The sequence below is a fragment of the Octodon degus genome, unplaced genomic scaffold (genome assembly GCF_000260255.1).
Source record: "Octodon degus isolate 3935 unplaced genomic scaffold, OctDeg1.0 scaffold00016, whole genome shotgun sequence".
NCBI lineage: Eukaryota > Metazoa > Chordata > Mammalia > Rodentia > Octodontidae > Octodon > Octodon degus.
Genome location: NW_004524592.1, coordinates 21674934 through 21688099, shown reverse-complemented (window position 1 = coordinate 21688099; position 13166 = coordinate 21674934). Strand labels below are relative to the sequence as shown.

At 44.7% G+C, this 13166-nt stretch overlaps 1 protein-coding gene across 1 annotated transcript in view; it reads right to left on the bottom strand.

Annotated features, from left to right (window-relative positions):
- Positions 1 to 13166, bottom strand: part of Col25a1 (collagen type XXV alpha 1 chain) — a 466154-nt gene that overhangs the window by 168845 nt on the left and 284143 nt on the right. The window contains exon 5 of the mRNA XM_012513689.2: positions 4279 to 4296. Within this exon, the coding sequence (XP_012369143.2) occupies positions 4279 to 4296 (18 nt within the window). The remainder of the gene's footprint in view (positions 1 to 4278; positions 4297 to 13166) is intronic.

Sequence of the window (13166 nt, the reverse complement as noted above, 5' to 3'; positions counted from 1 at the left end):
TTTGGTACAAGGTCTCACTACACGGATTGTACTTAGAGAGCCTCCTGTTTTCAGCCTCCCAAGCGCTGGGATTGCAGGTGTGCACCACCACACCCAATCTCATTGGTCATCTCAGTGTGCCCGGGGGGCAGGCGGGGACAGCACGCCAGGCTGGGGATCGAACTCTGGTCTCTGCACCTGCCTAAGCAGGTGCTTTAGTCTGCTGAGCTCTCTGGCCGGCACTTGATACTTGTTGATAGTAGCCTCAATCCCATCCCTCTATACTTCCACTGTGCATAAAGGAAAGGCTAAATATTCACTTTCCTGGCAGCCACCGTAACATGTGTGACCTGGCTATACCCAGTCGGCAGTGGGGAAGTCAGCGCCCGGAGCTGCAGTGGTGTGGGCTGCTGTTTGGTTAGCGGCAAGTCCCCTTAGTAAGGGGTACAGAGTAGGTTCCTGTTCCACCCCTCCTGACTGCAATACTGGGCAGGAAAAGGAAAGGAAGAGGACCATGTGGAAGATAACAATGAAGAAAGGGAAGGTGTAGGGTCTGCCAAATAGCTCAGTGGATTAAAGTGCCCGCAAGCAGGCACAAGGACTGGGGGTTCAATCCCTGGGCCTGCTGTGCTGGCCCTGCCCCTGGTGTGCACTGAGATGGCTATTCAAACTGGGTGTGGTGGTGTGCATCTATAATCCCAGAACTCAGGAGGCTGTAAACAGGTGGATCACTAGTCTGACCTAGTAGTGAGACACTGAACACCCTGCAGACCCTTCCCTAAAAATACAAAAAAAAAAAAAAAAAAAAAAAAAAAAAAAAAAAAAAAAGAAAAGAAAAAAAGAAAAAAAGAAAAGAAATGGAAGGTGCAGGTGAGGAGCCAGCTGGTACCACTTGGGGACAGGACTGTGGGGCCCACATCTGGTCAGAGACCAAGTTACAGAATCAAAGGCATCAGAGTGTGGCATTGACCCCGTGGTGCCTGTGGCTGCCCAAGGCCTCCACAGATGCTCCCCACCTAAGGTGCAGATGGAGCCTGGGGTTTTCAGATGGACAAGTGGCGGGCGGGACTTGCAGGTGGGTGGGAGTCAGGACTGGAGGTGTGAGTCTTAGGACTGGAGATGCTAGCACTTTACTAACCATTCACAGTTAGAAGACCCCAGTACTTCGGATGTGACACCGCCAACTGGTGCATGAAAAAGTGCTCCACGTCATCAGTTGTGGGAGAAGTTCAAGTCAAAACCACATAGAGAGATCACCTCACAGCAACTAGGATGACTGCTCCCAGAAAGGCAAGAGACGTACTTAAGGGAAGGAACAGTCATTGCAAAAAGCGGTATGGCGGTCCTCAAACAATTAAAAAGAAAATGACCCTGTGTCTGACAATCTTACTCCTCAGATGTATCTAAAGGAAGGGAATCTAGTGTCTGGAAGAAACACTTCTCACAGCAGCCAAGACAAAAAGCTGTGTTTGCCAATGGTGAATGGACAGAGAAAGCATGGTAGATAGATATTCAGCCAAGACAAAGGATGAAATCTTGCCTCTCGCAATGATATGGATGAGCTTGTAAGACATATTATGTGTGAAATAAGCCAAGCCCAGAAACACAAGTCCCTCGTCCCTATACATGGAATATATTCCTAATTAGTGGAGGTGGCACTGATCAATGAATGGATGGAACTGTGTGGTACCTAAATGTCATGGAAAATTATTTAACCTTTAAAAGAAGGAAATCCTGGCATTTGGGACTACATGGGTTAACCTGGAGGATACTGTGCTAAGTGAAACCGCAAACAAGGCACAGAGGTGCTGTGTGATCTCATTCCTAGGCTTACATGGAGAATCTTAAAAAGTAGAACCGCTAAGAGTACAGAGCAGGGGCTCGTGGCAGAAATGGAGAGGTGAAAAAGGGCCCACACTTGAAGTGATGATGAGCAAAGTGATTGATAATGACCATGACGAACATAAGTGTGGCCTTGCATGCCTGTGACTGAAGCTATTCAGGAGGTTGAGGCAGAAAGACTGCAAGTTTAGGGTCAGTGTGGGCAATTTATGCTGCGTAAGTCAGTCAGTCTGTCTGTCTGCCTGTCTGCCTGCCTGTCTGTCTGCCTGCCTGCCTGCCTCCTGTCTGCCTACCTGCCTGTCTGCCCGCCTGCCTGCCTCCTGTCTGCCTGCCTGTTTGCCTGCGTGCCTGCCTGCCTGCCTGCCTGCCTGCCTGCCTGCCTGTCTGCCTGCCTGCCTGCCTGCCTGCCTCCTGCCTGCCTGCCTGCCTGCCTGCCTCCTGCCTGTCTGCCTCCTGCCTGCGTGCCTGCCTGCCTGCCTGCCTGCCTGTCTGCCTGCCTGCCTGCCTGCCTGCCTGCCTGCCTGCCTGTCTGCCTCCTGCCTCCTGCCTGCCTGTCTGCCTCCTGCCTGTCTGTCTGTCTGCCTGCCTGCCTGCCTGCCTATCACACATGTTTTCTCTCTGCCTCCTTCTGTGTCTCCCTCCCTCTGTCTCTCTCTCCCTCTCTTGCCCTTTCTCTCCTGGTTGTTTCTTCACTTGTTCCTTGTCTGGGGTCATCTCTCAAACTACCAGCACCCAAATCCAACAGGACTGCTCTGGCCTGATGCAGAAGCGACCCAAGCTAGACAGAGGTCCTAAATGAACGTAACATATGTTCATGCTAACAATGCTCTCTCCAGCAGCACACCATCGACGCCTCGCCTTCTCTCCCAAGGCTGCAGCATGGACAGGGACAGCAGGGCTTTGGATTTAGCCTCGCCTTCTCCCAGCTGATGCTTCACCCAGGTGAGCATCTGTCTCCTCTGAGCATATGACTATGTGAACACACGTGTGAGCACACGCACATAACACAATGTCCTCGAGCTGTGGTGAGCACGAAGTAGAATGATGTGTGTAAGGAGCCTTTCTGTCTTCACCTCACTATAAAACAGCTATGTCAAATTTAGGAAAGAAGATACAACTTTCTTCTCTAGCCCCTTTAATAATTAATTCTAACTAACATGGAATATGAATGGAAAGAACAAATAATGAGAATGTACTTTATGGTCAATACAAATCAGGGGCTGGCCAAATAGCTCAGCAGATTAAAGCACCCATAAAGCAGGTGCAGGGGCTGAGGATTCAATCCCCAGTATTGCCATGCTGGTCCCGCCCCCAGGACATGCTGAGACCGTGACTGAGACTGGGTGTGGTGGCACGTGCCTGTAATCCCAGCTCTTGGGAGGCTATAAACAGGCAGATCACTACGAGTCCTATCTAGCAGTGAGACCCTGAACACCCTGTAGACCCTTCCCTAAAATATGAAAAATAAAAAATAAAATAAGAAAAGATTAAAGGTCAAACTCATTCTCATGAGCTTAGTGTACAGAGAACTGCTCTCCTGGGAAGTATATAGGAATTTCTGCTCACTTGATTAGATACCCTTATATAGAGAGCTCTCAAGAATTATAAATCATGTTCTTGTGGTCTAGGACTGGGATGAGCACATAATAGATAATTCTGTAGATGCTGACTGCAAAGTTACCACGAATTGGCTTATGTATAAAACAACATAGGAGAAAAGTAGCATTCAACATACCAAGGGAAAAGATAGAAGCTCGATAAATTATTGTTATTCACAGTTATTACAATGCTTAAGATGAAGAATTAACAACTGTAACTCCTTCTCAATAGCATCCTACAGAGCACAGTTAGTGTTGGTAATTGGGTTTGAATCTGTTGTCCTATTTCTAGAAACTCACTTTTTCTTTTGTATTTCCATCTCTGTACACATTGTGCCCTGTCTCAAAATTCACTCATTTTCTTCAATCTGATTTAGAGCACCAAAAGATTTCCTGTTGACTGCCTTCATGCTTAATTACAAATCATGTCTGCAGCAGTTGGTTTATATTGAAAATGTAGAACAAAGTCAATATCCGTCTGTATTAAATCAAATGAAGCCAGTAAGATCACAGTCTCAATAATCAGATTTGGATCCCGCCGTGGATTTACAGCATTATTAGTACATGATTAGTTAGGACTTAATGCAAGCCAGCTCACACCCGACACTCGGGCTTCCTGCCTGCTGCAGAAGTGCTGTGTGCTGGTCCAGATCAGTTAAGAGCTCCACGTGCTGCAGGACATGCAGCAAACCTCGCCATCTGGCCCGGCAGCTGAGGTGGCTGCGTGGCCCTTGAAGGCGCCCAAGTGCTCTCCTGTACGGTGTCATGACTACGAGATCATAGCTTTCCTGTTTTCTTGGAAAAGCGCTGCAGAGAAACCTTCACACTGGCTGAATCTGTCAGCAAAGAGTTCCCTTACCTGAGGACCAGGCTGCCCCTGAAACGGAGAGGAGGAAAAAGAAGTGTTACTATACAGAATATTTTCACTACCAAGATAGTTTACAAAATCTTTACACAGTATTTCTGAAGATTATACTGCCTAATTATGGAGAAAATTTATGAATTTAAAAAAAAAAACACATTGGCTGGTTCAAGTGCAGTGGTGTTTACAACTAATTGGTCACAACCAGTTACAGATTTCTTTGGGGCTGGGGAGGTAGCTCAGGGGAATAAGCACTTCCCTGGCAAGCACAAGGGTCTGAGTTCAATCCCCAGTTCCACCAAAAAAAATAAAATAATAGAAAAACCACATCACATCTTAATATTTTTTACCCTATGCTATTTCTCCAATATCTGATGCTATGTTCTATTGTATATATGTATCTCCAAAGGGAATCACAGATTTTAGCATGTTCCAGAATTCAGCAGGGGAAGAGTCACAGAAATATCACACCTCACACTACCCTCACCAGTGGGTTACATCTTCCAGCACAGAATTTGTAGAGCTAGGTATTCAGGGTCATTTTAGAAGTTACTGAGTCACTGACTTCTTCATCATTTCAGTGACATTTTAATAAACATCTATGTTTTACTTTGCACAAACTTAAGGCATTTAAAAAGGACATGAGAATCTTTGGATCATTAAACAGCATTTCAACTTCTTGCCCAGTCAGCGGACTCTGTGAACTCAGGCCAATCAAATTTGTTTTGAATGAATGTCAACTTCCTATTGCCCATGATAATAATAGTTCCAAAGCAGTTCAATGGTGAACACTTCCAATTAAAGAAAGATCACCTGTTAGTAAAAGTATTGATTCCACACCAGCTTCTTCTAATCACAACTTGGACTTTGTGTCAGATGAGAGTAAGGTAAAAGTTCCCACTGAGCCTGGGAGTCCAAGAACAACGCGTGGTGACACTGGCCCTGCTGCTCCTGCTGGAGCACCACACTCGAGAACTCTTTGCTGAGCCTCTCTCCAGGATGGGGCTTTCTTCTCTCGGGACTTGGTCTCTAACTCCACAGTGATGAGCACACCTGAAAACTGGCAGGCTAGGTCTTATCCAGTAAGCCCAGGGAAGGGAGCGAAGCCAGTTACTGCCACCACTGCTCTCCACCCTGATCTTTAGTGGTGAAGAGGAAGGGAATAACATGCATTCATCATTCCTGAGTGCCAGGTGCCTTTGGGGATGGGGAATAACTGTTCTGCCTTTTGCAAATGGAGAAACCAAGGTTCAAGATGATAAGCGAAAGGCCGCACAGCCTATTAATGGGAGAGCCAGAATTTAACATCAAATCTGATTGCAGAGTTCATCATTTCCTAGCTGGCTGTTCTACACTACATATGGTGGCCAAGGTCGCTGTTATTTGCCAGTACACCAGGACCAAACTTCGTCTCAGAGTGGCTGTCCCACGAGCTAGGGCTCCACCTCCCCTGCTCCTGGGGCACTGAGCACTCTCCTGCCACTCCAGATCTGTGGGCACCCTCTTAAGTGATTCATACAAGCCAGACCCACAGTGCATTTTGAGGTACACAGACCTAAAACCAGCCCTAAAAACAGAGAAGTTTTCAACGAAGATCCTGAAAAGGTGGGGCTCTGTCCCGACAGGTCATGGGGACTCTCCCAGACCCACAAAGTGGACAAAAATCACAGAACGTGCATTCTTCCTTCCCTACCTTCCCTTTAAGGTCTTGGGGACTCTTGGGGGGTAGAGGTAATGTAGCTAGAGCCTTCACACTGAGCTAGACTGTTGTTAGTTATTTTGAAATCAGGTCTTCCTATGTCCCCAAAGTTACTCAGTCTGTGGCCACGTACCATCCTGCCACCTCAGCCACTGTGCCCGGTGTCCCTGTTCGCTTTAACTTTTGGGATTTTCTGATACTAAGAGTTAGTGCAGAGCTAAAAGTATGAATATACATTTTATTTTTAAATTTTATTTATTTATTTATTTATTTATTTTAGGGAAGAGTCTACAGGGTGTTCAGGATCTCACTGCTAGATTGGCTTTATAGTGATCCACCTATTTACAGTCTCCCAAGAGCTGGGATTACAGGCACCCACCACCACACCCAGTCTCAACTGCCATCTCAGCATGCCCCGGGGGCAGGGCTGGCATGGCAGGCCCAGGGATCGAACCGCTGGCCTCTGTGCCTGCTTGCAGGCACTTTTAATCTGCTGAGCTATTTGGCCGGCCCTTTGAATATGCATTTTATAGAACCCTAAAATATATCTCTTATAAAGTATATGAAAAATTAAAGTATGGGATTATTTAAAGCCAGAAGAAATTTCTTTAAGAGAATCTATTCAGCACTGTTGCTGAGCTTTTCTGATTCCTTCGGTTGTTTTACAAATGATAGAATTTCCCTTTTCATCTTTAAAATGGGGCCTATCTGCCACTGCACTGAACAAATGACTTAGCAAATGGGTGCACTTACGCTATTACATACAAATATGTGCTGTACTATGGATTTTAGCTTAGTGAGAACAAGTAGTAATAATTTAAAAAGTAGAGCTCTGTAACGACATTGGTAAGTTCATTAGCACCCGGGACCCCAACCACTCTGCAGTGTGACAGGATCTCCGGGTCTGTGTGACACGTGAGAGTGTGGACGCCTGGGGGCGGGGGGGGGGGAGCACTTTCCAGAGAAACAATGTACACAACATGCCCAACTTAGTGACCCTGCCCTAGACACAGGAGTCACCATAAGCCACGAGACTCACTGAAACCTCAGCGACTATGCGATGGGACAATCGAGTCACTAGCAGATGCCTGCCACAGCCCGAGAAATGACCTGGCAGCAGGAGTCCTGCAGTCACCAGGGGAGCCATCTGGTCCCAGCAAGGTGGACGGGCCAGCGTCACCGCATGGTGCGCACAGTGGGCAGGGGAGAGGGCAGGCCGGGGCCATCAGGAAGAACATCTCAGGAATGCCCTGATGACCAAGGACACTGGGTGACAGGATTTATCACCTGGCTAATTGCCAAAAGCATTCTCTCATAAGTCCCTTCCAGTGGTCCAGAGAGGCTCACCAGGAAGTGGGAGCTCTTTCACTCATTAGCGGGTGTTTTTCTAGTTCATTCTGATTTACAGGTAATGAACATGATTAACTGAGAAAGTTGACTTTTCTCAGTTTTTTAGAATATTCCCTAAGTGTATACTTATAAATTATGATGAGTGCTCACCAAACACATGGGAACTTGTGTTTTAAAGCATGGAATTACTAAAAGGGACCTTCTCCCCAGAAGCAAATCACCAAAATGCTCTACAAATTAAAACGCTGTATAACCCAGGGCTGAAGCCAAGACAAACAGTTAAGACTCAGAAACACTGTGGTCAGGACACAGGCCTAGAAGACAGCATTGAAGGGTTAAAGTCACCAACTTGCTGTCCCTCAACAGCTGAGAAAATGTCCCCACAGCAGCTTGTGCACAGGCGAGAAGGAAGAGGTGACTTCAAACCTGGAATCAGAACAGGGCATTGGATAACAACGGCCAGTAGCCGATGCCTGAACCACGAGAGGGTCCCAAGGGAGTGAGTCACATGGACCATGATAAATGAGCCCATCCGGTCGGCCTCGGGGGCACGTGTTGCTCCTCCAGGCAATTAAAGAGCAATAACAACCTTCTTTCTTGGGCTGTTTGCACAATTAGGCTGTCAGGAAGTGGTAGCGCTCTTCACCACATGCACAAAGTCATTTGGATATCTAATTGAAGCTATGAGTTTTGCTACAAGATAACATTTTCATGGATGATAAATCTGGGTCCTTCCATTCAGATAGGACAAGTTGTTTTTCTTTTCAACTTAACACACACATAATCAGGGATCCACAAAGTGTTGTCTCAGAATACTATATTATTGTGGAATGGCCAGGATAAAAGACTTGCATGTATCTATTGTGACTGATTTTACAAACCCTTTCCTCTCCAAAACCTTGAGAGAATATTAGTATTTGTTTGTGCAACTCTGAAAGCTACTTTCTCGATTGTGAGGCAGCTGCAAAGAAATGGCCTTAACATCTCTGCTTAACTGTTACTTTTATTTCCGCAGGCTAGGATTTCTATGTATTGTATTTTCCTACATTTAAAGATGTTTCTTTGTTCTGCATCTCAGAACACTCGCTGTCCACAATGTTTCACTCAAAGGTGACTGTTATAATCTCACTATCTCCTAAAACTTCTCAGACTCACATACTCTCATGTTCAGCTGATTTTTCGTTTCAGTAGAAAACAGTATGTGTAATAAGAATCTGGTGAAGGTCTAGAACGTGGAGTGACACAGGACTCCTGCCGTGGCACAAGTCCTTCCAGGACCCACAGGAATCCTGTTGTATGCAGAATCGTCCAATGGCACGAGTCACTTAGCCTTTGCGGGGTGGCTTGTCAGCAGCGTCATGCTTCCAGCAAGGGGAACAGATGCCCTGTGCACCGGTGGCTGGGGCAGCAGCGAGCTGCCAACCCTCCCTGCACCAGGACTTTACTCATGTTTTCATGTCCAGTATCCAAGGTCCAAACTCTCGGAGGCTTCCAAAGCAGCAGATAGACTGCTGTAAACAGAAAATACTCTGAGTGGCCCCAAAAGGTTGAGCGTGATACTGTTTTCACTTGTTTCTTTGTGAGACAGGGCCTCAATGTGCAGTGCAGGCTGGCCTCCGACTCGTGGTGCTCCTCCTGCCTCGTCTCCCAAGTACTAGTGGTACATAGAAGCACAACAATGATGGTCTTAAAGAACCATTCTTATGTTATGCGTCAGATTTTTGAAAAGGTAGACTCTACAGGCCATATTCTGGAGGGTGATCTCTTGGCTTTTGCTCACTGCAGAATGAAAACAGTGCCTTATTCAGATCATAAACCTGGACTCAGCAGCACAGACCACAAGGACGTCAGCAGGGGACACAGATGTACCACGCAACAGCAGCCGATGGTCTGTCTGAAAGAAACACCTCTTCCTAGATTGATTAAGCCCACTCATCCAACTACTAAGAAAAGAGTCTCTCAAATTCTTTACAAATTATGCTTACAAATATAGCATGGTAACTTCAAGGAGACTATGTGGCTAGTACCAATAATTCATTCAAGTTGAGTATAGATAAAAATGATATATTTTTTAAAAATATTTTAAATTATTTATTTATTTATTTGGTACAGGATCTTGCTAACCAGCTTGGACTCTTAGTGCTCCTCCTCTCCCAGTCTCCCCAGCACTGGGATTACAGGCCTGAGCCACCACGCCTGGTTTGCAGTGGTGGTATGGCATTCCCAAGGATCTGGGGCTGGCATGACGTATGGTACCAAGGATAGGACCTGACCAAGCTATCTCCCCAGCCCCAATGACATGAATTTTTAAAACAAATGAATATGTAAATGGTTTACTAGGGAGAGAAAAACAATTGAAGAGATAAAGCATTGTGGACTATGTGCGTCAATTAGAATATGGCTTTGCAGGACTGTGTCTTGTGCCAGGGGCCGCAGCTGCTCTTGCTTCTGAGGGCTCTCATGAACTTGACGGAAACAGTGATTATTCATAATTCATGGTACCTGTTGTGCTGCCCAACGGGCAGGCATTAGCAATTCTTACCTTAGCTGTGGCCACACAATATACTTAGATAAGAACCTTTCAATTTAAAGTTTTCTTCTGAAAAATACTTAATCCTCTGTGGTTTTAATGCTGGCAAAGAACATTCATTCATATTCAACTAACTCTAGAGGAAAATAGCTGTGCTCAAGTCTGCCAGGCCTTTCTTTTTTACAATTCAAGAGAGGAAGAAACAATGAATGTTGGAGATGGTTTTGTTGGGCTTGATGTGAAGAAAATACAAAATTGATCTGAAACTTGGAAAGTTGCTTATGTAATACTTGCCTTTCACATGTAAGTAATGATTGCATTTAATATATGCTCATATTTAAGTGTGGGCGAGATAGCTTAGCAGACTAAGCAGCTACTTAGGTAATCACCGGGACCAAGGTTTGATACCCTGCACCACATGCCGCACCACCCCCACTCCCAGGTGTGCTGAGCCAGCCACTGAGACAGGGTGTGGTGGCGAACACCTGTAATTTTAGCATCCTTCAAGGGTGAGGCAGGAAGATCAATAGTTCAAGGCCAGTCTGGGTAATTCAGTGATTTAGCAAGATCCTGTCTCAAAATAAAAGAAGGGCTGGTGATGTAGCTCATTCCAAATGTCCTGGATTCTATCATCGGCTAAAAAATAAAACAAAACAACAAAACAAAACAAAAAAAACTCCTCAGATTTCATTGACGTTTATTCAGAATTTTGCTCTTAGAAATAATGTCTACATTTTTCAGTATAAATATTTGAATGTATCACTGATTATTTCTTTCTGCCTCAACACTGGAAATATAATATTATCCTAATAATGAATTAAACATGTCTTTATATTGGAGCATATAGGATATACATTGTCTAAGGTGTAGTTTCCTTATGTGTATTTATCTGACATATAATTGTGAGTTCACCTAAAAAATGAGAAGAGAGATCCAGTCCTAGCCCAGGCCTGGTGAGTGTGTGGGAGAGCTTCCAGCTATCCTGTGCTGGTGGGACCTGCCAGTGCAAGCCCAGGTGCAGTGGGGGTGAGACCCTCTTCCACCCTCTTGGGACGCCCACCACCACTCCATCGGACCTCCTCACCCACCGAGTTAGAATTTCTGTCATGTTCTGGGAACCCCATATCCAGCCCTAGCCCAAGCCTCGTGAGTGTGTGGGAGAGCTGCCTCTCCCTCCTACTCCACCTTGTCCCCTCCAGACTCAGCTCAGGTCTGGCATACAGGCCTGGGGTGAAACCGTGCAGCTACAATCCCTGCAGAGAGAGTAGGGGACAAAGCCACCCAGATAGTCCAGGAGCAGAACATCTTCCCAGAGGGGCACAGCAGGTTCACTCCCAAGGGTGGCAGCAGGAAGGAGCTGAGCACAGCAGCCAGACCCAAGCCAGGCACAGCTGGATAAATCCAAACTATGTAGATCTGCACCTGAATTTCAGTAGGTACTAAGGTTATAACTGCATCAAAGCTCTACAACAAAGGTAAGAAGACAGTGCTACACAAATGACAATGAGAAGGAGCAAAATGAAATCTCAGACCCAAGCCCACCCATACCAAGTGCAGAGGAAACTAACACAGAACAAATTGGGAACCACACAGCTAAAAGCAATGAAACAACAGCTTCTGAAATAAAGAAACAAATGCAAAAGGTATAGAGGAACTCAGATTGGAAATGAAAAAAGAAATCCCTGAATTAATAGCATCTGCAGTAAAGAATCAAATGCAGAAACATATGGAGGAAACCCAATGCCCACCCAGAACAAGAGCAGAGGACACAAGCTCAGCTTAAATGTATGAATTGGTAGCGTCAAAAGTAAATAAGCAACAGCAGAAAGTTATAGAGGAACTCTTTTCTGAAATAAAATAAAGAATTCTCTGAATTCATAGCAACGGAAGTAAAGAATCAACTACATAAACATAGGGAGGAAACCCAATCTGAAAAAAACACTGCAGTAAAAGAATTAATAACTGCTTCTAAGAAGACATTGATTAAAACAAATAGAGGAGATTAGAAAAATGATGGATTCCTTGAATGAGCAACACAGAAAAGAAATAGATCACATGAAGCAGAGTTAAAGGGATATAGAGGAAATTAAAATCTCAATCACAAGCTTGCAAAACCATTTGAGTGAAAGTGAAGACAGAGTTTCAGATCTTGAAGATGCTGGTACAGCTAGTGAAAAGGTAAGAAAAGATCTCTTAAAAACAACTAGGGTGCAGGAAAAAATAATTCATCACTTGCAAGATGATGCAAAATGAACAATGTGAGACTAATAGGTATCAATGAGAAAGGAGTCAATACAAATGATATTAAAAAAAATATGGGCAGAAGTAATAGCAGAAAACTTCTGAAATACAGGGAAACAACCTGACATTCAGGAAACCAAAGCATACAGAACGCTAAGTAACCTCAACACAATTAAAAACACACCGAGACATATAATAGTCAAGATCCCAGAAATTCAGTGCAAGAATAATATACTGAAAGCCACTAGAGACAAGAAGCAGAACACATTCAAAGGAAAAGCCCTCAGAATTACGGCCAACTTCTCTTCACAAACCATGAAGGCAAGAAGAGCATGGAGCAGAGTACTTCCAGCCCAGACTACTATACCCTGCAAAACTCGCAAGTTTGATGGAGAAGTGAAATACTTCCATGAAAACAACTAAAGAATTTCATGATGACAAAGCCAACCCTACACAGGCTACTGAAAGACGTTCTAGAGAGGGACCAAAATGATCAAAACTTCACGAATGAGATCAGAAGCAGCCAACAAAGTTGGGTAAACAATTAAACACAGGAGAAAAAGGAGAAAATGACAACAGGTAAATAACATGTCAATCGTAAGTCAGTACATCTCAATTATAATCATCAGCGTAAATGGACTCAGTTTGCCAATTAAGAGAAATAGACTGGCACAGTGGATTAGGAAACAAAATCCAACAATATGCTGTATACAAGAAACACATTTAACTCATAAACACATTCAGAGGCTGAAAGTCAAAGGATGGAACACAATACTACATGCCCCAGCACCTCAGAAATAAGCAGGGGTAGCAATCCTGTTCTCAGACAGTCTCAGCTTCAAACCAAGAATAATCAAGCAAAATAAAGAAGGCCACTATATACTGGTTAGGGGAAAAATTCAAGAGGAAGAGGTAACATTCATAAATATGTATGCACCAAACACAGGAGCACCCCACTATATAAAGCAAATCTTAATGGACATGAAAAATCTAATATCCAATACCACAATTTTAACAGGAGACCTTAACACCCCCTATCCCAAAAAGATAGGTCGACCAGACAAA